Source organism: Acomys minous (assembly GCF_964271855.1).
Source record: "Acomys minous genome assembly, chromosome: 1".
NCBI lineage: Eukaryota > Metazoa > Chordata > Mammalia > Rodentia > Muridae > Acomys > Acomys minous.
The window spans coordinates 39,218,926-39,246,724 of record NC_140483.1 but is presented as its reverse complement, the minus strand read 5'-3'; the positions used below and the strand labels follow the sequence as shown (position 1 = coordinate 39,246,724).

The window sequence follows — 27,799 nt, the reverse complement described above, 5'->3', positions numbered from 1 at the left end:
GAGTCAGAGGCAGGGCACCCCCCGCTAGGCGGCTCGCTCCCGCTGTTCAGGCATCTGCCCTCAGCTCCCGCCTGTGCACGCGCCCGTCCGAGGAGCGCGCACCGGCTGCGCGGTCCCGCGCGGGGAAGGCGGCCAACGGTTGCCGCACGGACATGGAGTCGGACCTCAGGATCTCCGAGCCCGAGGCTGCTGTCTGCAGTATCAGCCCGCAAACGGAGCAGGCCGTCCCAGACACCCCAAGGGACTCAGCGGCTCAGGGTCTCACGTCTCCGGTGCGCTCGGTGGTGGCTTCTCCGCGCCCTGTGAAGGGCAAAGCGGCGCGGCGCCGGCTCCAGCTCCCGCCGGTCTCTCAGGCCGAGACGGGTGACTTGGTGCCTGTGCCCCCGGTGCCCGAGGACCAGGAGGAGGCGCAGCCCCTGCCGCCGCTCTGCGCATCCCCCATGAGGGGCATGTGGCGCAGCGAGAAGGTGGCTCTGTACTGCGACCAGGTGCTGCAGGGCTCGAAGGTGCGAAGCCGGCAGAGGGTCAATTCGGGGAGGCTGGGTCCCTCCCACAGAGAGGGAAGCAAATCTGTCCCTTGAGAACAGTCTCCTGGATTCAAGGTGTACAGGGTGGCCCTCTTAGCTGTGCCCAGACCCTCGGCTCCTGCCTTAGACACTGTGGGTTAAAATGACGCCTCCTAAAAATGAGGCCATGGAGGGCTCATCACAGCCTGAGCATACATTTTAGTGTACACACACCAGCTCTTACACCCCCCAGTGTCCACACACCCTAGTGTACACACATCTGATTGTTAACATACTCCAGTTTTTAAAATACATCTTAAGAGTTCATCTAGTATTAGGAAGCAGTAGCAATTTGGGCCCAAACATAAGACCAAGATTACACTAGATTTCTAATGAGCTGGCAAGATGGCTCATTGGCTAAGAACACTTGCAGCTCTTGCAGAGGACTCTATTTATTTACTTTTATTTTATGTGCATCGGTGTGAGGGTATAAGATGACCTGGAACTGGATTTACAGACGTTGTGAGCTGCCATGTGGGTGCTAGGAATTGAACCCCCATCCTTTGGAAGAGCACTGAGCCATCTCTGCAGCCCAAAGAACTCAAATTCAATCCCAGAGCCCACATGGTGACTCACAACCACCCTTGACTGCAGTTGGAATCGATCCCTGATCCTTTCCTGAACCTTCCCAGGCTCCAGGGGGCAAACATGGTGTACATACGCACATACTCTTTTATACAATAAAAACAAACCTAAGATGTCATAAAATACTTCCCAGTCAGCTGGGCAGTGGTGGCATATGTCTTTAATCCCAGCACGCTGGAGACAGAGGTAGGTGCGTCAGAGGCCAGCCTGTGCTATATACAACACAAGCTCCGAGACAGCCAAAGCTACAAAGAGAAACCTTTTCTCAAAAAAAAAAAAAAAAAAGGCTCCCAGTCAACAAGCCATGATGTAGGCAGATGTTTTGTATGGAATGCCCGCTAACACCAAACAAAACGAATAGTATACATTTTTTTCTTTTCTTATTTATATTGGATTTTCAAGACAGAGTTTCTCAGTATAGCCTTGGCTGTCCTCGATTCACTCTATAGACTAGGCTGGCCTCGAACTAACAGAGATCCACCTGACTCTTCCTCCCAAGTGCTGGGATTAAAGGCATACGCCACCAGGCCCTGCTGAATAGTACACATTTTAATACTATTTTGTATTGTAAAGGATATAACAGAAAAATTCGTCTACAAGTATATCAGTTGAAGTGATGGTTTTAAAAATTGGCTGCCGAGCATGGTTACCAAGGCCTTTGTTCCTTTTGTCTTTTTCCCCTCCCTTGGGGCAGGGTTTCTATGTAGCTCTGGTTGCCCTGGGACTTGCTATGCAAACCAGGCCATCCCAGAACTCACCAGGAGCCACCCTGCCCTGGCTCCCAGGTGGAGGCACATGCCTGTAATCCCAGTACTCAGGATCATGAGTTTAAGGTCATCCCAGGGTTAAATGGGGGAGACTTTTGTCTCCATGGTAAAGAAACGTCTGGAGGTTCAGTTCAAGTGGCAGGGTGCTTAAAGTGCTGTCTTTGATCTCCAATATCACCCACACACCGTGCTTTTATTGACACAATTCTTGCACTCCTGGAGAAGGGGAAGGAGGAGGATGGAGTGGTGAAAAACTACCATGAGGCAGGCATAGAGGCACACCTCTGCAATGCCGGCATTCAGGAAGCAGAGGCAGGAGGATTGCCCAAAGAACTTCGATGGCGTCACACAGTGGAAAACTGCGCAGTTGTAAATTCATGCTCGTGATTAGGTTAAAAGGCAAGCAAGCCTGGAGGAGGCTGTGACAGACGGCTGGGAGAACAGGCACGCAGCAGAACTGCTGAGAGGAAACAGCCTGAGCTCAACAGTGCTGGTATTTGCCATGTTGGCGCAGTTTTAACTAGTTGTCTTAGCATTTTTTATAGTCTTTTTTCGCCCCCGCCCCTTTTGATTTTTGAGAGTCTCTCGCTACGTAGTCCTGGCTAAAATGGAGCTCACTAAGTAGTCCAGCGTAGCCTTCGATTAGTGGTGACTCTCCTCCTGCCTCTGCCTCCCCATATTGGAGGTACAGATGTCCCCACAGTAGTGGGCATGTATTTCGTGTGTGTGTGTGTGTGTGTGTGTGTGTGTGTGTGTGTGTGTGTGTGTGTGTTTTAAATAAGGTTTGCTTAGAGACAGGAGAAACTTTTTAATTTCAAAAGCATCATTACCATAAAACTTAGACTGTGTAAGTACCTATTTTTAATCAGATATTGAGGATTGGGTGTCATTCTGCTAAAAATAAGTGGAAATATTTGTATAAATTATTTTATCATTGGTTATGGTCTAATGAATTTCATAAGTTTGGATTACTTACCTTTTAAGTAGCTGACTTTAAATACAAAAATCAAATGGGCAAATGTTTACTGAGTGTTTAATACACTCACTTGTTTTATAAAGTGGAGTGCAATTTAAAATTTATCTATGCTGAATTTTTTGTTGGGTTGGTTTCTGAGCCAATCTCATGCACTCCAGGCTGACCTCGAACTCACTTTGTTATGGGCACTGGCCTCGAACCCAGATCCTTCTGTCCTGACTTCCTATGTGCTGCGATCACAGGCACGCCTCTGAATATTTTAAATAGGCAATGCCATTTTTGTTTGTTTGTTTGTTTGTTTGTTTGTTTGTTTGTTTTTCCAAGACAGGGTTTCTCTGTGTAACAGCCTTAGCTGTCCTGGACTCACTTTGTAAACCAGGCTGGCCTCGAACTCACAGAGATCCGCCTGCCTCTGCCTCCCAATGCTGGGATTACAGGCCTGCGCTACTATGCCTGGCTTTCACTTTTACGGGGGTTCTGGGAATTGAACTCAGATCTTCAGGGTTCTGTTTACCTACACACCTGTGTCTTCTCTCTCACTAGGCAGAAGATGCAGATGAAGCTATGAGTAAGTACCTGTCCGAAAAGCTGAGAAGGAAGGACAAATGGCTTGGCGTCTGGAAGAGTAACCCGGAGCTATTCTTTGAGAAATATGAAGAGGCTTCCATTCCTTTTGTTGGTATTCTCGTCGAGGTAAATTTCACTGGCTTTGTTCTTTGAGTGAAATTAGCAGCCCCTTTTATGATGGAAATTTTTTATTAATCTGGAACTGAATTATTCATACAAATATCAAACAGATGAGCGTGTGGAAAAGATAAAGATGAACACTGGCCTACTTATAGTTGGGGACAATTAATGATGAACTGGCATCTGGTAGCATTGAACCATAATTATTAGCTAAGTTTCAGTTGCCCAAATTCTGTAAAAATAACAAAACTGTGTTTCTTACCAGAGAGGCAGAGGCAGGCAGTTGGAGGCTAGCCTGGTCTACAGAGAGAGTTCTGGGGCAGCCAGGTGAAAAAAAAAGCAACAAAAATATATCACTTAAAGAATTAGTAAGCTGGGCCTTTTACAAGTGGTCTACTATGTCCCTTTTATTTATCTAAATTTTATATACGTTGGTCAGATGAGAAAAGGAAATTGGGTCAGAAAACTGTTGTCAAAATTTGACCTTGTCAGTGTGACTAAGCTTCACCTAAGCTTCAGAGCCATTCAGTCCACAGCTGCATAGTGTAGTTCATTTGGTGTCATAAGTATGAGTCACTTAGTGATTATTATCCTTGTATGGGAATTAATATCAATTAATATTATATTCATGACTGGTGCTTCTGTCCTCCATGAGATTTTTTTCAATTTTTAAAAAAATATTGTATATATGTACACCCTCTTACGTGCATGCATGTATACCACAGTATGTATGTGGAGGCCCAAAGACAGCTTTCAGGAGTCAGTTCTCGGCTTCCGCTCTGTGAGTTCTGGGGCGCTAACTCAGAGAGTGAAGCTCGCTGGCAAGCCCCTCAGCCCACTGAGCTATCTCGCTCGCCAACAGATGTTTCAAATATGCTGTTTTGGCCACAAGAAGAACCTTGATACTTATCACATCATACGCTACTTGGAAGCAATTAAAATATACATGCTGGGTGGAAAAAGTTATTGATACTTCTTCAGATAAAGAATGGTGCCTTTCCAGTAACGGGATTAGAACATGAGAGCCTAACCATTAGCTAATTTTTCAACAATGCTCAGTGGTTTAGGAGGGTTTTTCATCTTCAGATCTTGGGCAGTTCTTGCCTGGATCTTTTTTAGTGTCTCCGGATGCTTTTCACATGCATAAAGAGTAGGTGGTCTCCGTTCGTGGCAGGAAATGTGGGTATGTGTTTAGTAATATAATTTAGGGTTTTCTTCTAATCAAGTCTTCTGTGGGAACTTATAACACATTGCCTCAGCATGTGCACACCACACACTACTGAAAGGAAGGCAGTGTCCCAGCCATGCCTTTTCCTTAGCGTATTACACGCCATACTCCCAACAAGCTTCCCAGCATTGCTGAGGTTCCATGGAAATTTGCGTTATTGGGCTGGATCTTCCTAGTTTTTGACATTTTATCTGTGTGTGTGTGTGTGTGTGTGTGTGTGTGTGTGTGTGTGTGTAATTGCACATGTGACATGCATACATGCCACAAGTCAGATGACAACTTGTGGGAGTGAGTTCTCCCCTTCTATGTGGGTCTTAGGTCAAAATCTTGTCATGAGGCTTGGTAGAAAGTGTGCTTACCTGCTGAGCCTTCTCTACATGAGACTGACTGGCTTTCTTTCTCTTCTTCTTCTCCTCCTCCTCCTCTTCTTCTTCTTCCTCTTCTTCTTCTTTTTCATTTTTCAAGACAGGGTTTCTCTGTGTAGCCTTGGCTGGCCTTGAACTCACAAAGAGATCCACTTGCCCCTGCCTCCTGAATGCTGGGATTAAAGGAGGGTGCCACCGTGTCCGGCCTCCTTACATGAGATTTTTCAAACATTCTACCAAAAGTCTAAGGTTTTACATAAAATATGTCCATTATTTAATTTGTCTTTTTGCCTTTTTCTTTTTTCTCTTCTCTATTCTCTCTTCTCTCTCTTCTTTCTCTCTCTCTCTCTCATTCTTCTTTCTTTTTTTAGCCAGGGTCTCACTATGTAGCCCTGGCTGGACTGGAACTACAAATGTAGACCAGGCTGGATTGATCCATAGAGATCCTCCTGCCTCTGCCTTCTGAGTGTGGGATTCAAGGTACGCACCACCATGTCTTTTTCTGTCTTATTCTAAAAATAGCAATATTGCAAATTATACTACTTTAGAATATTTTAAGTGAGAAGGAGTTCTTGCTGTGTTGTTCTGGCTAGCCTTGAACTCAACATAATATATATAGCATATGTATTAATATCATGCTGGTTCTCCTGGCCCTGGTTTCTGAGTGCTTGGGTTATAGGCAAACAGGGCATGAACCAACACACCCAGGTGCTTTAGACACCTCTAGGAGATCAGCCTGCCTCTGCCTCCCAAGTGTTGGGATTAAAGGTGTGTGCCACCACTGCCCAGCTGATAACCTCTTTTTTATTTAAAGATTTATTTATTATGTATACAGTATGCATCAGATCACATTATAGATGGTTGCGAGCCACCATGTGGTTGCTGGGAATTGAACTCAGGACCTCTGGAGGAGCAGTCAGTGCTCTTAACCGCTGAGCCATCTCTCCAGCCACTGATAACCTCTTTTTAAAGACAAGATTCCATTCTGTATCCCAGGGTGTCCAGAAACTCATTAGGTAGTCAAGACAAACTTCAAATATCTAGGAAGCCTCCCGCCCTAGCCTCTCAAATTCTGGGATTAACTCTGGGTATCATGGCACACATCTTTAATCCCAGCACTCAGGAGTCAGAGACAGGTGGATCTCTGAGTTTGAGGTCAGCCTGGTCTATAGAGTGAGTCCAGGAAAGCCAGGGCTACACAGACAAACCCTGTCTGGAAAAACAAACAATCAAAAATAATTTAGAAGAATCAACATCGTGACTAGCTCATATATTAGAAGTCCTGGTACCTTCTGGATATTTGCAGTTACCTCCTGTATGACATTTATCCTAGGTGACATGTAAACCACGCCAGAACTCGACGTCTTGTTTCAAAGTGACAGTTTCTGTGGCTGAGCCCTTTTCTTCTAACATTGCAAACATCTCGAGGGACTTAGTGGATGAGGTCCTTGGGGAACTGGAGTACAGTGCGCCTCTCCTGGAAGTGTATCCCATTGAAGGACAAGATGCACATGTCCGTGACATTGCCCAAGCCTTGGAAGTTGTAAGGTAACAGGGCTTTCTCACTTCTGAAATTGAAAATTACTTTATCCAGCAGCTCATTTCATGTGTAAGTTTTGCTCATATAAACACCTTATATCTACTATTTATTTACTTGAGACTGGTGAACTGATTTATTTAGAATTAATTTACCCATTCTTAACATAATAGAGTTGTAACTCTGTTAGTTTACAAATTGTGTAAGTATTAGATATGGGTAATGGAAGGTTTGCCCTGTTTTTTTTTTCTTGTACTTTATAAAAATTGAGTTTAGAAGTGTTATAAGCTGATACCCTATGAACATATACAGGGGGAGGTAATCCCCCTCAGGAACAGTCATAGGGGAGGGGAATAAGGGGAAAATGGGAGGGAGGGAAGAATGGGAGGATACAAAGGATGGGATAACCATTGAGATGTAACAAGAATAAATTAATAAAGGAGAAAAAATGGAAAAATAAATAAATAAAACCAAAAAAAAAAAAAAGAAGAAGAAGAAGCGTTATAAGCCATATATGGCAGTGAATTCCTTTGATCCTAACAGTCAGGAGGCAGAGGCAAGTGGGTTTCTATGAGTCTGAGACCAGCTTGGTCTATATAACAAGGTCCAGGCTACCCAGGGATACATAGTAAGACCTTTTTCAAATAAATAAGTAAAATTTAAAAAAAATCTTTAGAATCTAGGGGCAGTGGCAGACCCTATGATCCCAGCACTGGAGAGGTAGAGTTTAAGGTGGTCATTAGCTGCATAGGAGGCTGACAGACAGCCTGATCTAAATGGCACCTTGTTTCAAAAAGAAAACAGATTCTAGAAATGGTTAGCCACTCCTATGTGTGTTTAAGCATCTGTCTTAGATGCCTATTGTGATAAAACACTGAGCAAAAGCAGCTTAAGAGGAGGAGAGGGTTTATTTGACTGACACATCCAGGTCACAGTCTATCACGTAAGTCAAGTCTGTATAGAAACCTGAAGGGAGACACTGTGGAGGAACACTGCTTGCTGGATCCTGATGGCTCATGCTTAACTAGCTTTTATACAGCCCAGGACCACTAGCCTATGGGATGCTGCTGCCCACAGTGGGCTGTGCCCTCACATCAATTAACCATCAAGACAATTGCCCACAAACATGCCTACAGCCCAATCTGATCTGGGCAATCCTTCAACTGATATTCTCTTAAGAGACTCTAGGCTGTGTCAAGTTGATAGTTAAGTCACTAAGACAGCATCTGAAATATATTTGATTTTGTTCTTTTAACATATGAGGACATTACAAACACTAGATGTCATTGGTGGTGGTGTGATGGGTTGTTATAAGCTGGCAACATTTGGACAGAGTTATCTACGAACAAAGGCGTATTTATGACATGCTTATGTTTTTCTAATGTTCTTTTCCCATATAAATTGTGTTAAATCTTGCAAATTATTTCTTTGTTGAACAAAGTCATAGCTCAACTCTATAAAATTTAACACCTGAATTTTATAATCTCATTTCCAGAAACACTGGGGTTTTTTTTTTCCCCACTTCCTTATCCTCCTCTTCCTTTTTGATTTTTCAAGGCAGGGTTTGTTTGTCCTAGAACTCACCCTGTAGACCAGGCTTGCTCAAACTCAAGAGTTCCTCTTGCCTCTGCCTCCCATGTTCTGGGATTAAAGATGTGTGCCACCACAGCCTCTCTGTTTTCTTTCTTTCTTTCTTTCTTTCTTTCTTTCTTTCTTTCTTTCTTCTTTTTTTTCCTTTTGGTGTTTTGTTTGTTTTATTTTGTTTTGAGACAGCTATTTGTTTGTTTGTTTGAGACAGGGTTTCTCAGGCTGTCCTGGAACTGGTTCTGTAGACCAGGCTGTCCTCGAACTCAGAGATTCTCCTGCCTCTGCCTCCTGAGTGCTGGGGCTAAAAGTATATGCCACTACTGCCTAGCTTTATCTTTGGTAACAAAAAATATAGTCCAGGGCATTAATGTTTAAAGTTTGATCTCCTCTTATTATTGGTTCACTCATAGACTATTTTAAAATATTGTCCTTTTGGTGGGGGGGAGGGATTGAGACAGTGTTTGTCTGCAGCCCTACCTACCTATTCTGGACTCCCTTTTGTAGACCAGGCTGGCCTTGAACTCACGGAGATCCGCCTGCCTCTGCCTCCCAACTGCTGGGATTAAAGGCGTGCGCCACCATGCTCGCCTTCAAAATATTTTCTTTCAGAAAATTAACATTTGGCAGAGACAGGAGAATCACTCTGAGTTCAAGGCCAGCCAGGTCTACAAAGAGAATCCCAGGACAGCCAGAACTATTACACAGAGAAACCCTGTCTCGAAAAACCCAAATAAATAATTAAGATTTGGGCTGGGAATATAGCTCACAGTTTGAGTGCTTGCCCAGCATGTATGAGGCCCTAAATTCAACTCCTAGCACTGCAAAAATTAAGGTGTGGAGAGGTGAAGGTGGGGGTCATGGCCATGGCTCGGGGTAAAGGTGCTTGGTCCTAAGCCTTGCTGGAGCCCCATCAAACCCTTGGCTGTCCTGGACTCACTTTGTAGACCAGGCTGGCCTCGAACTCACAGTTATCCGCCTGCCTCTGCCTCCCGAGTGCTGAGATTAAAGGCTTGCGCCACCACGCCCGACTAACGACCACATAGGAAGCCACTCTCTGACTTCCAAAGTTCACATTGTGGTGAGTGAGAGTGCACACATTAAATACTTGTAATTTTTTAAAAATTAGGATTCATATTAAGTTTTAACATGAAATTCTTTTAGAAGCTTCTAAACATGGTCTACATGTTGTTAGTTACTGTCGTCCTAATTTGGTTTATTGTAGGTTTTTTTATGATTTTCTTTGGAGAGACTGGGATGATGAAGAAAATTGTGACAATTATACTGCCCTTATCGAAGAGAGAATTAACCTGTAAGTAGAGTTGAGAAAGCCTTGAGCCGCTTGTGAGGGAGGAGCGTGTAACTAACCGCATTGCTCCTTCCTAGGTGGTGTGATATACAGGACGGGACAATCCCCGGCCCCATCGCGCAGCGCTTCAAGAAAACGCTGGAGAAATACAAAAACAAGCGTGTTGAGCTCATCGAGTACCAGAACAACATTAAAGAAGACCCGTCTGCGGCTGAGGCCGTCGAGTGCTGGAAGAAATACTACGAGATCGTGATGCTCTGCGGGCTGTTGAAAATGTGGGAAGACTTGCGCCTGCGGTAAGGATTTGTTCCGTTGAAGGAGCCCCGGAGGAGCATGGGTATTCTTGTTTGCTAGCGTTTGCGGGGATCGTTAGGCAAGCCCAGGCTACATGAGAGCCTCTTTAAAAACAACAACAACAACAACAACAACACCGGGCTGGAGAGATGGCTCAGAGGTTAAGAGCATTGGCTACTCTTCCAAAGGTTTCTGAGTTCCATTCCCAGCAACCACATCTATAATGTGATCTGGTGCCCTCTTCTGGCATGCAGGCGTACATGCAAGCAGAACACTATATATACATAATAAATAAATCTTTAAAAAAATCAGCTAATCAAGCAGAGGCAGGCAGATCTCCGTGTGTTGGCAGCCAAGGCTACACTGAGAAACCCTGACTCTAAAGACCATTAAAAAAAAACCCAACAACAACAACAACAAAATAGTAATAGTGACGATGATGCCCTGTTTGTGAGTTAAGCATAAGGTACAACATGAACATTGGAAATTTGTTTTAATTTTAGCTATTTCCCTTATCAAGCAATAAAGTGATTCAGAGAACCCAAGAGACTAAACCTAAGGAAGTGATTGGTAAATGTACATGACTAAAGCTTTGGGCTGACAGAAATGATACACTAAAACTTTTCTCTGATGGGAAAGAGGACACGTGAAGAAAAGTCAAAAGAGAGAAAAAGGCCAGTGATAAAGAGATGATTCTGCTCAGAGGGCAGCAGGCTGTGGATTTTCTAAGTCACATCATTAAAAAACGAAAGTAACCTGTTCACTAATAATATCTAAAATCAAGGGAGCCGAAGAGTCAGCGCAGCAGTTAAGAGTGCTTGCTGTATTGGCAGGGGCCTGGGATTCAGTGCCCAGCATCTGTGTCAGGTGGCTGACAACCTGTAACTACAGCTCTGGAGGAGGAGTGGGAAGGCTGACCCCCAATTTTGGTTTCTGTGGCATTGCACACACACACACACACACACACACACACACACCCTCTCCCACAGACACACATCCACACGTAAAGACAAAGCTTTTTTTAAAAAAAATTAAGCATGTCCCAAAACTTTTTTATGCCTCTGTATCACAAGACACAACCCACTTCTGCCTTATATATAAGCCTGCAAAAGTAGATTATGAAACAAGATCAAGATTTCTTCCCTACTGTAATGGAAAGTCAATGGCTATAGCAGGTTGTATGAAGATTTCTCCATTTCATTGATTGGTTGATTGGTTTTTTGAAACAGGATTTCTCTGTGTAGCCTTGGGTGTCCTGGAACTCACTCTGTAGACAAGGCTGGCCTTGAACTCCTCTGATACACCTGCTTCTCCCTCCCAAGTGCTGGGATCAAAAGTGTGCACCACCACCACCCAGCTGGATTTTTCCATTTTAAAGAACAATCCCCTAAAAACAAAAAGATTTTAGAATGTAAGGTTTAAACATCAGTTGTCAGGCTAGAGAGATGGCTCAGAGGTTAAGCGCACTGACTGCTCTTCTGGAGGTCCTGAGTTCAATTCCCAGCACCCACATGGTGGCTCACAACCATCTATAATGAGATCTGATGCCCTCTTCTGGCGGGCATGCAGAAATGCACATGCAGAGAGAGCACTGTATACATAATAATAAATAAACAAATCTTTAAAAAAAATAAACATCAGTTGTCTAAAAGATCTTTCAGGCCAGGGTTGGCAGTGCACAACCTTAATCCCAGCACTTAGGAGGCAGAGGCAGGAGGATCACTGTGAGTTTTGAGCAAGGCTGGTCTATGTATAGAGTTCCAGGCAGCCAGACCCACATAGTGAGTCCTTGTCTCAGGTTGCTCACTGCTCTTAACATGCTTGTGGCTAACAAACCTTGGTAGCATACAAAGTTTTTTCCATGTTAATTTACTCACAAATATTTTCTGCTTTAGAGTTCATGGACCTTTCTTTCCAAGGATTCTGAGACGTAGAAAAGGGAAGCGAGACTTTGGGAAGACTATAACACACATCGTGGCGAAGGTGATGACGACTGACATGGTAAGAAGCCCCTTCCTCCTGTGTATCCACTTAAGCTCCCGGATGTACAGTTCTCATCTGACTTGGTGATCATGCCTTGCGTCCTCCTTATCTCCATATTGGCACGCAGGTACTAGGTAAGCACTGACCGCTCTCCACAGCACCCCGGCCTTGTTGCCAGAGAGCAAGAGACTCACCCACAAAAGAGGCTGCAGTCAGTGAGAGAGACGTGCGGATTCTTCATACATTTCACAGATTCCAAGATGGAGATACGGACAAGTGAAGAGACAGCAACAGCCATGGCATAGACTAATACATACTGTAACAGGATTATGTACAGGGCACATGTAGGATGGGCCGTAAGTCAAAGGATTTTCACAGTGCTGACTGGGAAAAGTAACCCAAGTGAAACCTGGGTTATATACCAAATGAATGAGCCCTGGGGAAATGTGTTTAGCCAGCCTCTGAACACATATAAATTGTTTCAATATAAAAGTAACTATTTCCATCCAACCTGATGCTTAATAGCTCTCTCTGTCTCTCTCTCTCTCTGTCTCTCTGTCTCTCTCTCTGAACTATCCTACTTTGCTTTGTCTTGGTACTACCCTGGCTTTACTGTCTCTGGATGCTTTTGCCTGCCCGCCTCTCAGTGTTCAGTGTTCGTCTTTTTCATGCCCTGTCTTTTCCCTATTTATTAGTCTCTTGTTATAGCTTCATTTGTATGTTTACAGTCCAAAGTGGGTATTAACAGGCCAGACATTTGTTCTAAGCCCAAACCTACTCCTGCCCGTTACTCTTAAGTACTCCTGTCTGCAATCTTATGCACTGGCTTGTTCAGGTTCCAGAACTCTCTGTCCCAGTAAATAGCCCCGGCATTTGTCTAGTTGCTAATTAGTTTTTCAGGAGTTAATTTAATAGCCCCAGTCACCTTCACACATACACTGTACATGCAGCACACGCAGACTCATTACATGTCTTCAAAGTAATGAGTAATTCTCCATTGTTCAGAATTCTGGGGTTGGATGTGGTGATGCTACCCAGGGGACTGGACAGGAAGATCATTTATTCAAGGGTAGCCTGGGCCTCATATTGTGACCCCATTGAAGGGGTTGTGTGTGTGTGGGGGGACCTTCTACACTTTGGAGAATGCATTACACTGCTAAATTCAATTATAGCGCTTTTAGAGTGTTTATCACCAGGCATGATCTCAGCACACTGTAGATGCTGGCTAACAGTTTTTATTGAATCAATAAATTAGTGAGCCGGGCGTGGTGGCGCACGCCTTTAATCCCAGCACTCGGGAGGCAGAGGCAGGCGGATCGCTGTGAGTTCGAGGCCAGCCTGGTCTACAAAGTGAGTCTAGGACAGCCAAGGCTACCCAGAGAAACCCTGTCTCGAAAAACCAAGCAAACAACAACAACAACAACAAAATTAGTGTATGACAGAAAAATAAGGTTCATATGAGACAATCAGGGAGGTCCATCCACCCAGGTTGGGATGCAACACTAAGAGGAGTGGGTGAGAAACAATGCTGAGTAAGAGCTGCTCTTGTCTGCTGCCAGGCCTGTTTCTATTGTTCTCTCTTTTTAATTACACTTTATTTATTTACTTTGTGGAGGATGCACGTGTCACATGTGCATGTGGAGGCCGGGCATGGTGGTGCATACATTTAATCCCAGCACTTGGGAGGCAGAGGCAGGCGGATCACTGTGGGTTCGAGGCCAGCCTGGTCTACAAAGCGAGTCCAGGACAACCAAGGCTACACAAGAGAAACCCTGTCTGGAAAAACCAAAAAACAAAAACAATGTGCATGTGGAGGTCAGAGGACATCTTGTGAGAGCCAGGTCTCTCCTTCCACCATGTGGGGTCCGGGTATTAAACTTAGGGAGCCATGCTCGCCAACAAGTGCTTTCACCACCTAAGCCACCTGGACAGCTCCTATTTCTATTATCTGTAATGAATTTTTCTTTTTTAATTTTCTGGCAATTGAATTCTATACTATCTTTATATACAAAGAAGCCTCCTTTCCAGCAGTCTCCTAGAGACTATTTCACACTTCGCTCACTGGATTGTGGCCACCAGCCTTTGTGGCTCCTTAGCAACAGTGTGGCAGATTTCTTTTTCTCAGGGAAGGAAATTCTAGTGTGTTGCCTTTACTGGTAACAAAAATGTTGGAAGGCTATGGCAAAACTATTGCCATTGGTATTTTTTTTTTTTTTTTTTTTTTTTTGGTTTTTCGAGACAGGGTCTCTCTGTGTTAGCCTGGGCTGTCCTGGACTCATTTTGTAGACCAGGCTGGCCTCGAACTCACAGCGATCCGCCCGCCTCTGCCTCCCGAGTGCTGGGATTAAAGATATGCGCCACCACGCCCGGCTGCCATTGGTATTTTTTCACACGGACTACATAAAAAGAGTCAGGATGTTTCTCTTGGTGTTTGGTGAGCAGAATTGGTTACTAGTGCCAAAATTTATCACATCAATTACCTTGTGACCTGGACAAGAAGGTCATTCTTTAGTGACAGGTCCTGAGAGAGAGGACCAGGGGATCAGAAGATAAGGAGACCAGCAAGTCTTATACAAGCTATGTTTTATGCCAAGCAGCTTATTAAGAAGTACAGCATCAGCCAGGCGTGGTGGCCCACACCTTTAATCCCAGCACTCAGAAGGCAGAGGCAGGTGGAACACTGTGAGTTCGAGGCCAGCCTGGTCTACAAAGCAAGTCTAGGACAGCCAAGGCTACACAGAAAAACCCTGTCTCAAAAAACAAAACAAAGAAGTACAGCATCTTTTTATTGGTAAGGGGGGCATGGGGAGCAAAAGCAGACAGCCCCGGCTATCCTGGACTCTCTTTGTAGACCAGGCTGGCCTCGAACTCACAGAGATCTACCTGCCTCTGCCTCCTGAGTGCTGGGATTACAGGTGTGCACCATGCACCTGGCCTTTGTTGACTATTATCTGGAAATTCTGTTTCTAAATCATTGGTTCTATCCCACTGGACTGGGTCTTCCTTATCTTGACACTACACTGCTTGGTCACTATGGCTTTGTAGTAAATTTTTAGATCAGGTTATTTTTATAAAACAGTGTTTGTTTCATTTAGCTTCCTTTTCTTCTTCTTCTTCTTCTTCTTCTTCTTCTTCTTCTTCTTCTTCTTCTTCTTCTTCTTCTTTTTCTTCTTTTTGGTTTTTCGAGACAGGGTTTCCCTGTGTAGCCTTGGCTGTCCTGGACTTACTTTGTAGATCAGGCTGGCCTCAAACTCACAGTGATCTGCGATCTGCCTGCCTCTGCCTCCCGAGTGCTGGGATTAACGGCATGTGCCACCATGCCTGGTTTAGTTTATTTCTTAACCCTGCTACCACAAAAATAATTGAGACTCTTTTATAATACAAGGCTTCACAACACAATATTGAGCAGTTTAAGTCTGTTCTTAACCCTCTATTTATTGTGTTTTACTCACAGAGATACTTGCACTTTGTAGCTTTGCTCAGCTCCAGCTCCTTCCTCCTAGTCTTCCTTGGACTTCTACACTGTGGATGAATCCCTTGGTTCCATCCCGGCTTCGTCTCTTAATTCCTCATCCCCCGGCTGACAGGAAGTCCAGCCTCTCCCCTGCTTATTGATTAGCTGTAAGATGCTTTATTGACATATCAGGGGGACACTTGAAGAGCAGAGCTTACAAACGTTTAGACAATACATTCTTAGAGCACTCAGGAAACAAAAGGCTCTCTGTGAGTTTAAGGCCAGGCTGGTCTACCTAGCAAGTTTCAGGTCACCTAGGACGACATAGTGAGATACCATCTCAGTAAGTAGATAAACAAATGGATGTCATTGCTTTTCATGATAATTAATGAAGTTCCTTTTCTCCCCCTAATGCAAATCTTTGTACTTTTTGCTTGTAACTCCAGAATCTTCAATTGTGTGAATTCCCCACAACTGGGAAGGCATTATGAGCTAAAGAGAGCAAAGCAGGGCTGGCAATGGTTCAGTAGGGGAGGGCGCTGATAACCTGAGTTACCACACAGGGCGGATGGAGAGTCAGCAGCCACAACTTGTCCTTGACACACTTGATAGCATGCATGCTGCATGCGTGCCTGCGCATGCGCACACAATCAACTAAATAAGTATTTAAAAAAACAAAGGAGAACTGGGCATAGTGGCACATGTTGTGTTCTCAACATGAGACAGGATATCAAGTTCCAGGATAGCCTTGGCTACTTAGGAAGACTTTGATGTAAAGAGAAGAAAGAGGAGGAGGAGGAGAGCAGGGAGGAGACTATGGGGAGGAGGGGAAGAGGAGAGGCAGTGGTGACAGCAACAGCAAAAGGTAGTTGGTACATAAGAAAGAGGACAGGGTCCAGCATCACTTGCCCTGTATTTAAGGCTTGACCCCAGCACTCCTCCATGATCTTGAGCCGGGTCACTTAAGGTAACACAGAGTATTCAAAATGGCTTCTGGCCTGTAACCCATCCCCAGCAGTTGGTAGAGGTCTAAGGGTCACCGGATGAATACACACCACCTAGGTAAGCCTTTTGGAGAAAAAGGACGAGTCCAGGAAGTGTGCTCAGGTGGCACGCTGCTGAGGGCGCCTCGCTTGCTTTTCCTTTGCAGGTAAAGAACCTGTCTTCGGACACACTTTTGCAGCAGCACGATGACTTGAATCTGGCTTTGGACAGTTGCTACAGTGGAGATATAGTAGTCATCTTCCCGGGAGAATATCAGGCTACAAATCTGGCTTTGCTGACTGATGACATCACTATAAAGGGTTAGCGGGCAGCTCTTTGCAATTTTTCGTACAGCACCATAGACTACCAAAACTGTGTACTTGTGGGCATATCTAATCAAACAACCAGAAACCAGGACAGTTTATCCTTCTCAAAGTCCCTGTGCCTTTTACAGTAACGAGCATGTTGCTCATGCTGCTTGTGGGCTCAAGTGGCCTCTCCCCGAATCAGCTTGGTGAGTGCCAGGAGCTACACAGTGCACCATGATGCCCAGTGGTTCATCATATTTTCTTTTTCTGTAGTGCTTGGGATTAAACCAGGGGCCTTGCAGCCTGCTTCGGCAAGCATTCCACTACTCTATGATAGCCTCTGCCATTTTTTAAAAATACTTCTATGTATATTTCTATCAAAATTCTTGTGCCCTGTTAACTTTGTGAGTATTCTTATTGTGGTAAAAAGAAAATAGTGAACTTACTATGTATGCATTTTAAAAATTCAAGTATATCTTCACTATAAATATATTTTACCAAGCTGGGCAGAGGCAGAGGCAGATGGAATTCTGTGAGTTTGAGGCCAGTGTGTCTACAAAGAGAGTTCCAAGATAGCCAGGGCTATTACACCGAGAAACCCTGTCTCAAAAAACCAAACCAAAAATAAATAAATAATAAATAAATGGATTACGTAAGTACTTTAAAACAGATGTAACCTTCTTGCTGTTAAATTTTGGACAATTGGTTTGGTTAGAGATTATTGGTATGATTAGGATTCTCTGCCAGGTAGGGGTGTGTGTGTGTGTGTGAGTGTGTAGAGGTCAGAGGACAGCTTTGGAGAGTAGGTTCTCTTTCTACCATGTGAGTTCACGGAATAGAAATGAGATCATCAGCTTTGCAGCAAGTGCCTTTACCCATAGTCATTGCTATGGTAATTAATTATGGTTCTAAAGCAAATTAAAATGTGCATTTTTTGTCTTAGATATTTGTACACAATTGTTGATTATATGAAAATATATTAGATCTAGAAGTTGGGCACAGTGCCTCATGTCTATAATTCCAACATTAGGAGGCTGGGGCATAAGTTTAAAGCCAGACTGGGCTACATAATGAGCTCCTCAGCAGCCTGAGCTAAGAGTGAGACTTTGTAGTATATTGTTGTTGTTGTTTTGTTGAAAATGATTAGTGGAATAAGTATGTTGAATAAGTACAGTAAATGTGGTTAGATTGATTATAAAAGTAAATTTCAGCCGGGTGTGGTGGCGCATGCCTTTAATCCTAGCACTTGGGAAGCAGAGGCAGGTGGATCGCTGTGAGTTCGAGGCCAGCCTGGTCTACAAAGCGAGTCCAGGACAGCTAATGCTACACAGAAAGACCCTGTGTTGAAAAACCAAAAACAAACAAACAAGCAAGCAAACAATTAGATTTCAACATCAAGTAATCAACTTAATTCCCAAAGATTATCTTATAGATGGGGTGGAGAGACGGCTTAGAGGATACAGGGCTTTCTGCGCAAGCAGGAGAATCCATATGACTACCGTGGCAGTGGGTCCATCTGTAACCCAGAGCTAGGAAAGTAGAGACAGACAGACCCTGGGGCTTACTGGCCACTTAGTCTTCTTGAAACAGTAACTCCATGTCTAACAACAGGCCTTCTCTCAAAAAATGAGGCAGAAAGTAGTGCAGGAAGATAATTGATCTTTGGCCTCCTATGTACAGGTGAGCACAGCTGCATGCATACATACACAAGACTGCATTATAGATACTTGCCAATAGTGAATATTTGCACATATGTATAATGAAAGTAAAAATATATATTATTGAATGACAAAAGAACTTTCAAATTTTCGATTACTAATTTGTTTTTTTCTCTCTGCATCAGGAGTTGGGAAGAGAGAAGAAATTATGATTACTTCTGAACCTTCGCATGACAGTTTTGTGGTATCCAAAGCTGATAATGTGAAACTAATGCAACTCTCTCTGATACAACAAGGGACAGTTGATGGTATTGTAGTGGTCGAGTCTGGCCACTTGACTCTAGAAAACTGCCTGCTAAAGTGTGAAGGAACAGGCGTGTGCGTTCTTACAGGGGCCTCATTGACAATCAAAGACAGTGAAATAACTGGTGCCCAGGTATTTCCTTCTATAAGAAGAATAGCCTCCTATGACTATAAGTGACAATCTGGAGTGGTCTTAAACAGAAGATAACAAGTGTACGCATGTTCGGATGTGGGAGTGTGGGTGTGGACAGCAGTAGACATGGTGGAGGTCAGGGACAACCTTGGATATGACTCCCTTGTCTTTGACCTTTGTTTCTTCCATTCATTCATTCATTTATTTTTTTATTGAGTGTATAATGAAAGAGGGCAAATGAGCTGGGAGGGAGGGGGGTAGGTCAAGAGGAAGGGCCTTCTTCCTATGCTGGAATGAGGAAGTTTCTTCCTTCTCCTTCTCCTCCTCGTCCTCCTCCTCCTCCTCCTCTCTTTTGGTCTTTGAGTTTCTCTGTGTAACAGTCCTTGGTTGTCCTGGACACTCTATGTAGACCAGGCTGGCCTCGAACTCACAGCAACCTACCTGCCTATTGCTTCCTGAGTGCTGGGATTGAATGTGTGTGCTGCCACACCCCCAGCCCCAAGTTTCTTCTTTTGTGTAATTTGTGCCTTGGGGAGGAGGGTAGTCAGTCCATACGGGCTGGGGTATAGTTCCGTGGCTTTATCAAGAACAACACTCCTTCTGGCCCTGACTTTGATTCTGGCCTCCCTCCTGATTTCGCAGGCCAATAAGGGAACCCTTTAACCCCAACACTAGGTGAGTTTGAGTCCTGCCTGCTCTTCTTAGCAAGTTATGCTTCCAGGACAACCAGGCAGGACTTGTAGATTGTTCTGGAAGATATCTTTGGTGAAAGCATCTTATGGTCGTTATATGCTCCCTGAGAGTCTTACCCACCCCTTCCATGAGCTTTCAGTTCATTATGAGGGTCTAAATGGAACCAGATGCTGCTGGCACCTTCAACCTTATTTGAAACAGGGAATCTGTAATTAAAATAGTTTTATTACTTGTGTGTGTGCATGTGTGTATGTTTGTGTTTGTGTGCATGTGTGTGCCTGAGTACTGTGTGCAAGTATGTGCATAGATCAATTTTTAGTAATCGGTTCTCCCTTTCTCCCATGGCTGCACCCACCAGGCTAGTTGAGCTGTGATCATCTAGAGCAGCGGCTCTCAATTTGTGGGTCATGACCCTACAGGGGTCACATTATCAGATGTTTACATTGATTCATAGCAGTAGCAAGACTACAGTTATGAAGTAGCAATAAAATAATGTTATGTTTGTGGGTCACCACAACATAAGGAACTGTGTTCAAGGATTGTGGTGTCAGGAAGGTTGAGAACCACTGCTCTACAGCTTCCCCTTTCTCCTCCGCCCCCCCATCACCATAGAGGCACCAGGGCTAGACAGCATGCTTTCATACCTGCTTTCCATTGGTTCTTAGGGTTTGGATTTAAAGACTGTTTATTATCTTTCCATGGAACTAGACTAACTCATCTTAGAAAGTGGGGGACATAGGGCTAGAGAGATGCACAGGGTTAAACATGCACTGCTCTTGCAAAGGACCAGCCTGAGTTCAGTCGTTGTGCAGAACCTACTTCAGGCAGCTTACACCCACCTGTAACTCCAACTCTAGGTGATCTCATGCCCTCTTCTGTATCCTGTCAGCACGTGCATTAGCATAAGCATGTGCCTGTGCACACGTAAACAAGTGTGCATAATTAAAAGATAATTTGTTTTTTTAAGTGGGAGATATGCCAGGCATGGTGGCATGCATTTGTACTTCCCTGTTCCCAGAGGGTGGAAACTTTTAGTAACTTGTGTTGTTTGCTTTGAATTTCAGGGTGCTGGTGTTGAACTATACCCTGGAAGCATAGCCATTTTGGAAGGGAATGAGATTCATCATTGTAATAATCTCAGAACCAGTGACAGTTCAAAAAGCACCTTAGGTGGCGTTAACATGAAGGTATTGTCTTAGTGTTTGTTTTGAGACTGGATCACACTATGTAGCCCTGGCAGGCCTGGAATTCCAAGTAGAGCAGGTTGGCCTCAAGCTCACATATACTTACCGGCCTGTTTCCTGAGTGCTGGAACTAATGGCGTGTGCCGAAGGCCTGTGCTCACTGGAGAAGTGTTCTAAGGGTTTTAGATAAGCCAGGTTTCTTTTTCTGTCACTGTGATGAAATGCTGACAATAGCAGAAAGGCTCACAGTCTGAGGGATACAGTTCATCACTGCAGGGTCAAAGCAGCCTAAGGCAGCTGGACACCCCGCATCAACCAGTGGAGTAATTGAATGCTTACTTTTAGATTGATTTCTCCTTTTTATGATGTCTAGGACCTAACCCAGGGAATGGTACCTCCTTTTAGGATGGGTATTCCCACCTCAATTAACCTAATTAATATAATCCCCTCACTCGCACAGCCAGAGGCTAAATAAGCCCTCATAGGTGTGCCTGGAGGCTTGGTACTATTGTAATACTATCACAAGTATTAAAAGAGTAATAATCTTGTTCAAATGCTCTTTCTACTTGAAAAGGAATCATATACATAATAAAATACAGTAAATGATAACTGATGGGAAACAAGCCTATCCCTGCACACATGCGCACACACACACAGTGGCAACTGAACTCAGGCTGTTAGGCATATGAGTAAGCAATGCCACTGAGTATGTCCCACCATCTTTTGAAACAAAGCAAGTGCAGGATAGTCAAGGCTACACAGAGAAACCCTGTCTCAAAAATAAAAAAAGAAAATATATTTACCCTTTTTCTGTTCTTAAATTATTTTCCAGTTGCTCAAAAATGTTAGTTTGCATCAGGATCACTATTAACCAGTCTTACAGAGGTACAACCTAGCTACCATTTCAGCAAGTCTGGAGTGAAGTTTGAGAATTTGTTCTTGTCAGTTTCCAAAATGGCGCATGCCTTTAATCCCAGCACTCGGGAGGCAGAGGCGGGCGGATCGATGTGAGTTCGAGGCCAGCCTGGTCTACAAAGTGAGTCCAGGACAGCCAAGGCTAACACAGAGAGACCAAAAAAAACAAACAAAAACAAAAAAAAAACAAAAAACAAACAAACAAACAAACAAAACCAACACAAAGTGATGCTGAAATGACTGGTCATTCACTAATCACAGTGACCACAGAACAGCACGACACTGACCCCACCTGGTGAATGGGTAGCACTGTCTGTGATCAGAGACAAGAAAGCAGAGGCAGGACAAAACATACACTGTTTGCAAACCACATAGCAAACAAAATCCAACAAAACTCCACAGTGCACTGTATTAAACTAGATCCCTCCCAAATCCCATGTAGTAATGTTAACCTTTCACCGGATACATGTCTCTGTATCTGCAAGTAATGTGTGAATTCTCCATTATTATCACTGTTCTTCAAGTGGTTACTGTAAAGAACAAATCGGGAACCTGTCTTTATCAAGTCATGAGGTGTCTCATTGACCTATTGTTATTTTTCCATTTTGTTATCTGAAACCATTTTAATGTTTGATTATGTTGCAAATGTCAATAGGGTGCATCCCTATCTAGACTTATCTAGTTATTTAGGATAAAAACATGAAAAAACCCACCTTTCTCATTCACATTTGTAGAATGTGAGGAACATAAGAGCTCTCATAGCTCTAAAGAACCCTGATGATTGAGAGTCTTAGTGCAATCTTGTGTTTGTTACTGCTTGTTGTCTTTGTATCAAATCACTGAACAGCTGATTCTCCCAACTTAACAGGTTCTTCCAGCACCCAAACTGAAGATGACTAACAATCATATCTACAACAACAATGGCTATGGAGTGAGCATTCTTCAGCCATCGGAACAGTTCTTTATTGTGGCCGAAGCAGCTCTCAACAAAGGGGCTGCTTCAGGAGACAAGAAAGATGATAAAATGCTCTCCAAAGTCATGCAAACTCTGAATGTGGAAATGAACAACAACAGGATAGAAGCAAACTTAAAAGGGGATATGAGGATAGTCACGGGCTGAAGCATCTGGATAGGTGTTCATATTTTATAGTTCAGTAATGTAATAACAGTAATGTAATAAATGATTGTTATCTCACAAATATTGTAGTTTTAAGTTCAAAAATTAAAACATTTAAATGCTTTCATTGAATTACGGTTATGGGTTTTTTGTTTTTTCCAGACAGGGTCTCTCTGCGTAGCCTTGTGAATTTAATGTATTATTTAAGATACTAGGGGATGTAGCTCAGTATCGCGCTAGCCTAGCATGCGTAAACAAAGCCCTGGGTTCCATCATCAGGAACACCATATAAATCCACCCATGTGGTGGTGTGTGCTTATAATCCCAGTACTGAGGACTTGAAGCAGGACAACCCAGAAGTTTAAGGGCAGCCAGAGCTCCACTGGAGTGAAGAGGCCAGCCTGGGCCACTTTGGTTAGATGAGGCACACCTGGACAATACAAACGCTATCCCCTTCTCAGGGACATAACCTAAACCATGTAAGCAAATTGAACCTGGCCATAATAAAGTATGTACTGACAGTGTCTGAGGACTAGGACCATTAACATCTTTGACAATTTGCCTACAACCTATTTTCTCAAAGGGATATACAGCTTGGATCTTTGTATGTATCGGGAAGGGAACCCTTACATTTGTCACATTATGCCTTTGTGCTGGCTAGTGTTAACTTGATAGGCAGGTCATCCTATCCTAAGAGAACTTCAATTGGCTTTTTGGAGGGAGGGAAGAAATTGTGTTGATTTTCAAGACAGGGTATCTTTTCGTAGACCACACTGGCCTTGAATTTAGAGATCCACCTCATGAGCACTGAAATTAAAGATGTGTGGCACAAGGCCTGGGTGAGAAATTTTTGATTAATCATGTAGGAGGGCTCAGGCCATTGTAGGTCATGCCATTCCCAGGCAGGTGGTCCTGGATGGTGTTATCAAAACACTAAACAAGCTTGTCTGCCTTTCCTTCATGGTTCCTGCTTCAGTCTCTGCCCTGACTTCCCTTTCCACCCCGAAGTGCTTTTTGGTGGGTCAGTTTCCACAGCAATAAGAAATCCCAAGGCACCTCCAACGCCTTTGTGTATACATACTTGAAGATCCTCATTTGACTTAATAGAGATGGTTTCACATTTCTCTCCATTTACCTATGCACTGGCATTTGAAAGCCCTCACCCACTCGTTAGCAACTCCACCAACTTTTGATGTGCTGGACAAAGGACTATGCCATTAAGAGGTTCTGTTACCAAGGCTCCTGTCACAGGTAAGAAGTCTTTAACACAGCTAAAACCAGAAGGATCACTAAGTCTGACAAAGCTTCAATTTGTCCCAGATGTCTGAGACATCTTGTGCTACAAATAAAGGCATAAAGACCCACCATTGCACTTTTTGTCTTCTGAACAGAGATTTAGGCTTAGTGAATACAGAAACCAAAAACAGTTTTCTTAGCACCAATCCAATTATAAGATCCACCTGTGTTCTTCATCACCTCATGTGACAACTGGGCTTGACTATTTGCTGTTTGGACAGATCTGAAAGGTAACCACCCTTATTCTCTAGGTCTGTTCCCATAGCAGAGGCCTAGATTCTGAGTGCAGACACTTTCAGAAAATCTGACAGAACATGGCTTCCTGTTTACTGGCATTTGATTTTTTTCCCAGTTAACTTTTTTCCCCCTGATAATTCCCTTTTGCTCCCCGCCCCCAGTATGGTGGCTAACTGTGAAAACACTACATAAATAATGCATATAAAAGGAAATTCCAGTGAGGTCACGTACTATGGCAACTGCTTAATCTAACTGGTACTTAGACTACTCTCATATGAATAAACATCACTGCTTTTCAGACTTTGGGCAACAGATAATCCATCAATTGTCATAATCTTTTTTTAAAAATGAAAAGGCTGCCCTTAAGACTTTTGTTTTCTGGTTTTGTTTTTTTTGAGACAGGGTTTCTCTGTGTAGCCTGGGCTGGCCTCGAACTCACAGCGATCCCCGTGCCTCTGCCTCCTGAGGCTGGGATTAAAGGCGTGCACCATCACCGCCCAACAAGATTTTTGTTTTTGAAGACAAAGTTTCCGCTATGGTAAAGCTTTACAAAGGGTACAAAAGTGCTTGTAGCCACTGTAGTGGTGCAGCACACCTTTTATCACAGCACTTGGAAGGCAGAGGCAGATGAGTCTGAGGATAAGACAAAACAGCTAATTCCTACACATGCTGAGATGTGAGTTCAACTGTTTAAAAAAAAAAAAAAAGACCAACTACACAGTCAATTTTCAGTGTAATACTTTATTTTCTATTAAATGAAAACCAAAATGTAAACGGGTAAGACCTTTACCCCTTAAAGAAAAAAAAAATACAAACTGATGTGAGACTTGTATAATAGGTCATATTTTACATTACATAATATAAACAAAATCACTAGTCTACATTCTTCGTTGCTTGAAACTACAATGAACTACAGATGAAGCAGAAAATGGGTTTACATTTTGGTGCAAATAAACATCTTGGGAAAACATATAGCATGCGTTTTTAAACTGTCTATGCATAGGCTATGTCACAGTCTTAATAGCCGCCGCCACCACCACCTCCTCCTCCTCTTCCTTGTCCAAAATAGCCACCTCCATAGCCACCTCTTCGCTGGAATCCTCCAGAGCCTCTATAGCCCCCACCAGATCCCCGGTAGTCTCCACTAGATCCTCTGTAGTCTCCACCAAAGTTGTTTCTGTAGCCCCCTTGGGAACCTCCTCGATATCCTCCCCCACCGCCTCCACCATAATTTCCACGGTAAGAGTTGGGGCTTATACTATAACCTTCCCCACCACCATAACCACCACCACCACCACCACCTCCTCCATAGCCTCCACTGCCTCCTCCATAACCACCACTACCACCACCTCCATAACCACCACCTCCAACACCATAGCCTCCCCCACCACTGCCAAAGCCTCCACTACCCCCAAAGCCTCCACCCCTGCCACCTCCAAAGCCTCCCCCACCACTACCAAAACCTCCACCTCCACTGTTAAAGCCACCTCCAAAGCCTCCCCCACCACTACCAAAGCCTCCCCCTCCACTATTAAATCCACCTCCAAAGCCTCCCCCGCCACTACCAAAGCCGCCTCCAAAGCCTCCACTGCCATAGCCACCACCATATCCTCCACCGCCATAGCCTCCTCCTCCATAACCCCTTCTATATCCACTTCCATTATCGTATCGAGCCATCTTGGGAGGACGTGGACCATCGCCATACCTAGGAAAAGCAAGAAAACCATCAACCACTTTAGTTTTGTGTGTAGTACAGGGGATTGAACCCAGAATCCTGCACATGCTAAGAATCCCAATAAACATATGACCAAATAAGGAAACTAACCTTTTAAAAATGCTTTCCCTAGAGCTTGTAATCTAAACAGCCATATCAAAACATGCAGTGTATAAAGTTACTGTGGTTTATAGTATTTGTTATCAAGTATTCCTCTGTACTAACTTCAAAAAATGTCTTTGGTGGAAACTCCTCAGAAATTAACATCCATTAATGCCTCCCATACTGATTATTAAATGTTACTTGCCTTTTTAGTATAGCTGAATTGTTGACCCATTTTATTAACTGTAGTTTAACATGAATAAGCAAACCCATGTAGGTTGGGAGGCATTCATGATTAAGCAAATTCCTTAAAATACTGAAAACTAGTAAACATAAAAGAGGAACGATACTGTAGCACTCATTTGCTGTGAAGGGGGGGGGGGGGGGGGAGAAGAGATTAAGCAAATATTCTATGAGACAGGGTTTCTCTGTGTAGCCTTGGCTGTCCTGGACTTGCTTTTTAGAAATTTCCTATCTTAAAGACAAACGCTTTGTTTTCTACTTGACAAAGGAGATTAATACTGTATGAGAAGCCAGCCAGTATTGTGGAAAATGTCTCAGCTTGGTTACAACATTTTTTGACCCAGAGACTTTGAATACATTCTCCATTTCAGGGCTTTCTTTTTTCGGTTTTGAGATAGGGTTTCTCTGTGTAGCCTTGGCTGTCCTCACTTTGTAAAGCAGGTTGGCCTCAAAATCAAGAGACCTCCTTCCCTTAGATGCTAGGATTACAGGCATGTGCCACTGTGCCCAGCTAAGGCTTTGTTAGTTTTATTATTTATTTTATTATTATTTTTTTCAAGACAGTTTCTCTGTGAAGCCTTGGCTATCCTGAACTCTCTTTCGAGCTCAGAGATCTGTCTACCTCTGCTGGGATTGGCATGGGCCACCATTCCTGGCTCTAGGACTTTATTTCCATTGTAGCAATGTTGTAAATTGATTAACAGAAATAAAGGAAATAAATATTTTGTTCTGGGTTCAACTACATTCCTTAATGTTCAAAAATTTAACCTCAGTAGCAAAGAAGTATTAAATTATTGTTTAGTAAATCAAGGTCTGCAAAAGTTATAGACATGTGAATTTAATTAAGTACTCACCTAACATTACCAATCATAAGGTTGATACCAGCAGCTGAGGGCCTAGAAATCTGACGGATTGTATTCAGCATGTGTTCGTTTATAGGATCCAACTGGCTGATGATATTTGGTTGTTTGGAGACTTCAACAACCAGAGCTTCCATGGCTGCCCGGAGGGCTGTGATGCATGCTGCAGCTTCATGAGATATTTGCAATCTGATCCTAAGATAAAAGGAAACAAGACATAAAACTAAGAACATACACAGAAAGAGATGGATGACTATTTAAGTTGTCCTCCCATGAGTTAAATAAGCCATAGCACAAACGTAACTACTTATTTTCATCAGAATCAAGATACGCCCCAAAGTAGGTAAATGTAAGTATGCACTAACAGTAACAGTCAATATTAACCTCATAAAACATCTCAATGACCAATCCTACTGTTTATGAACCAGACTACCAAACTCTCCAAGGAAATACATTAGGATCTTTCAACTGAACCCCCCTCCCAAATATTAAGAGTTCAAAGAGCAGAGCTTAATTCTAAATCTCCATTCTAAAAATTCAGTTTGAGGTTCACAGATGAAAGCCAGCTCGTACCAGTCATCTATAAAAATGAGCTGCCCATCAGACTGAACTTTCTTGGAGGCAAAGAGAAGCAACTGTAAGGGGGTGACTAAGGTCATGCCTTTAGCAGAGATGGCTCGAGTTCGAATCTGTAGATAGAGAAAATGCAAAATGTTA

At 43.5% G+C, this 27,799-nt stretch overlaps 2 protein-coding genes and 1 long non-coding RNA gene across 7 annotated transcripts in view; 2 read left to right on the top strand and 1 right to left on the bottom strand.

Moving 5' to 3' along the window:
* LOC311603478 overlaps positions 1-27,799 on the top strand; it is a 239,519-nt gene that overhangs the window by 148,012 nt on the left and 63,708 nt on the right. The window lies entirely within an intron of this gene.
* On the top strand, positions 85-24,789 carry SHCBP1L (SHC binding and spindle associated 1 like). Its single transcript, XM_084792404.1, has 10 exons — positions 85-506; positions 3,438-3,587; positions 6,508-6,722; positions 9,521-9,607; positions 9,682-9,900; positions 11,794-11,899; positions 16,486-16,639; positions 18,471-18,721; positions 20,479-20,601; positions 22,382-24,789. The coding sequence occupies exons 1-10, from the start codon at positions 153-155 to the stop codon at positions 22,631-22,633; spliced, it is 1,911 nt and encodes a 636-aa protein (XP_084648530.1). The 5' UTR covers positions 85-152; the 3' UTR covers positions 22,634-24,789.
* The window catches only part of DHX9 (DExH-box helicase 9), a 33,314-nt gene continuing 30,403 nt past the window's right edge, over positions 24,889-27,799 (bottom strand). For 3 of the 5 annotated variants that reach the window (XM_084792383.1, XM_084792384.1, XM_084792387.1), the window contains 3 exons: positions 27,656-27,771; positions 27,077-27,277; positions 24,889-25,868 (listed from right to left, as the gene is read on the bottom strand). In XM_084792383.1, coding sequence (XP_084648509.1) covers positions 25,181-25,868; positions 27,077-27,277; positions 27,656-27,771 — 1,005 coding nt within the window. In that variant the 3' untranslated portion in view covers positions 24,889-25,180. The remainder of the gene's footprint in view (positions 25,869-27,076; positions 27,278-27,655; positions 27,772-27,799) is intronic. The other 2 variants (XM_084792385.1, XM_084792386.1) reach the window with 2 other exon arrangements.

Coding starts and splice junctions, on each gene's coding strand:
- SHCBP1L (XM_084792404.1), top strand. CDS start 153: ATGGAGTCGGACCTCAGGATCTCCGAGCCCGAGGCTGCTGTCTGCAGT. Junction 507..3,437: donor AGGTGCTGCAGGGCTCGAAG/GTGCGAAGCCGG, acceptor CTCTCTCACTAG/GCAGAAGATGCAGATGAAGC. Junction 9,901..11,793: donor TGGGAAGACTTGCGCCTGCG/GTAAGGATTTGT, acceptor TTTCTGCTTTAG/AGTTCATGGACCTTTCTTTC.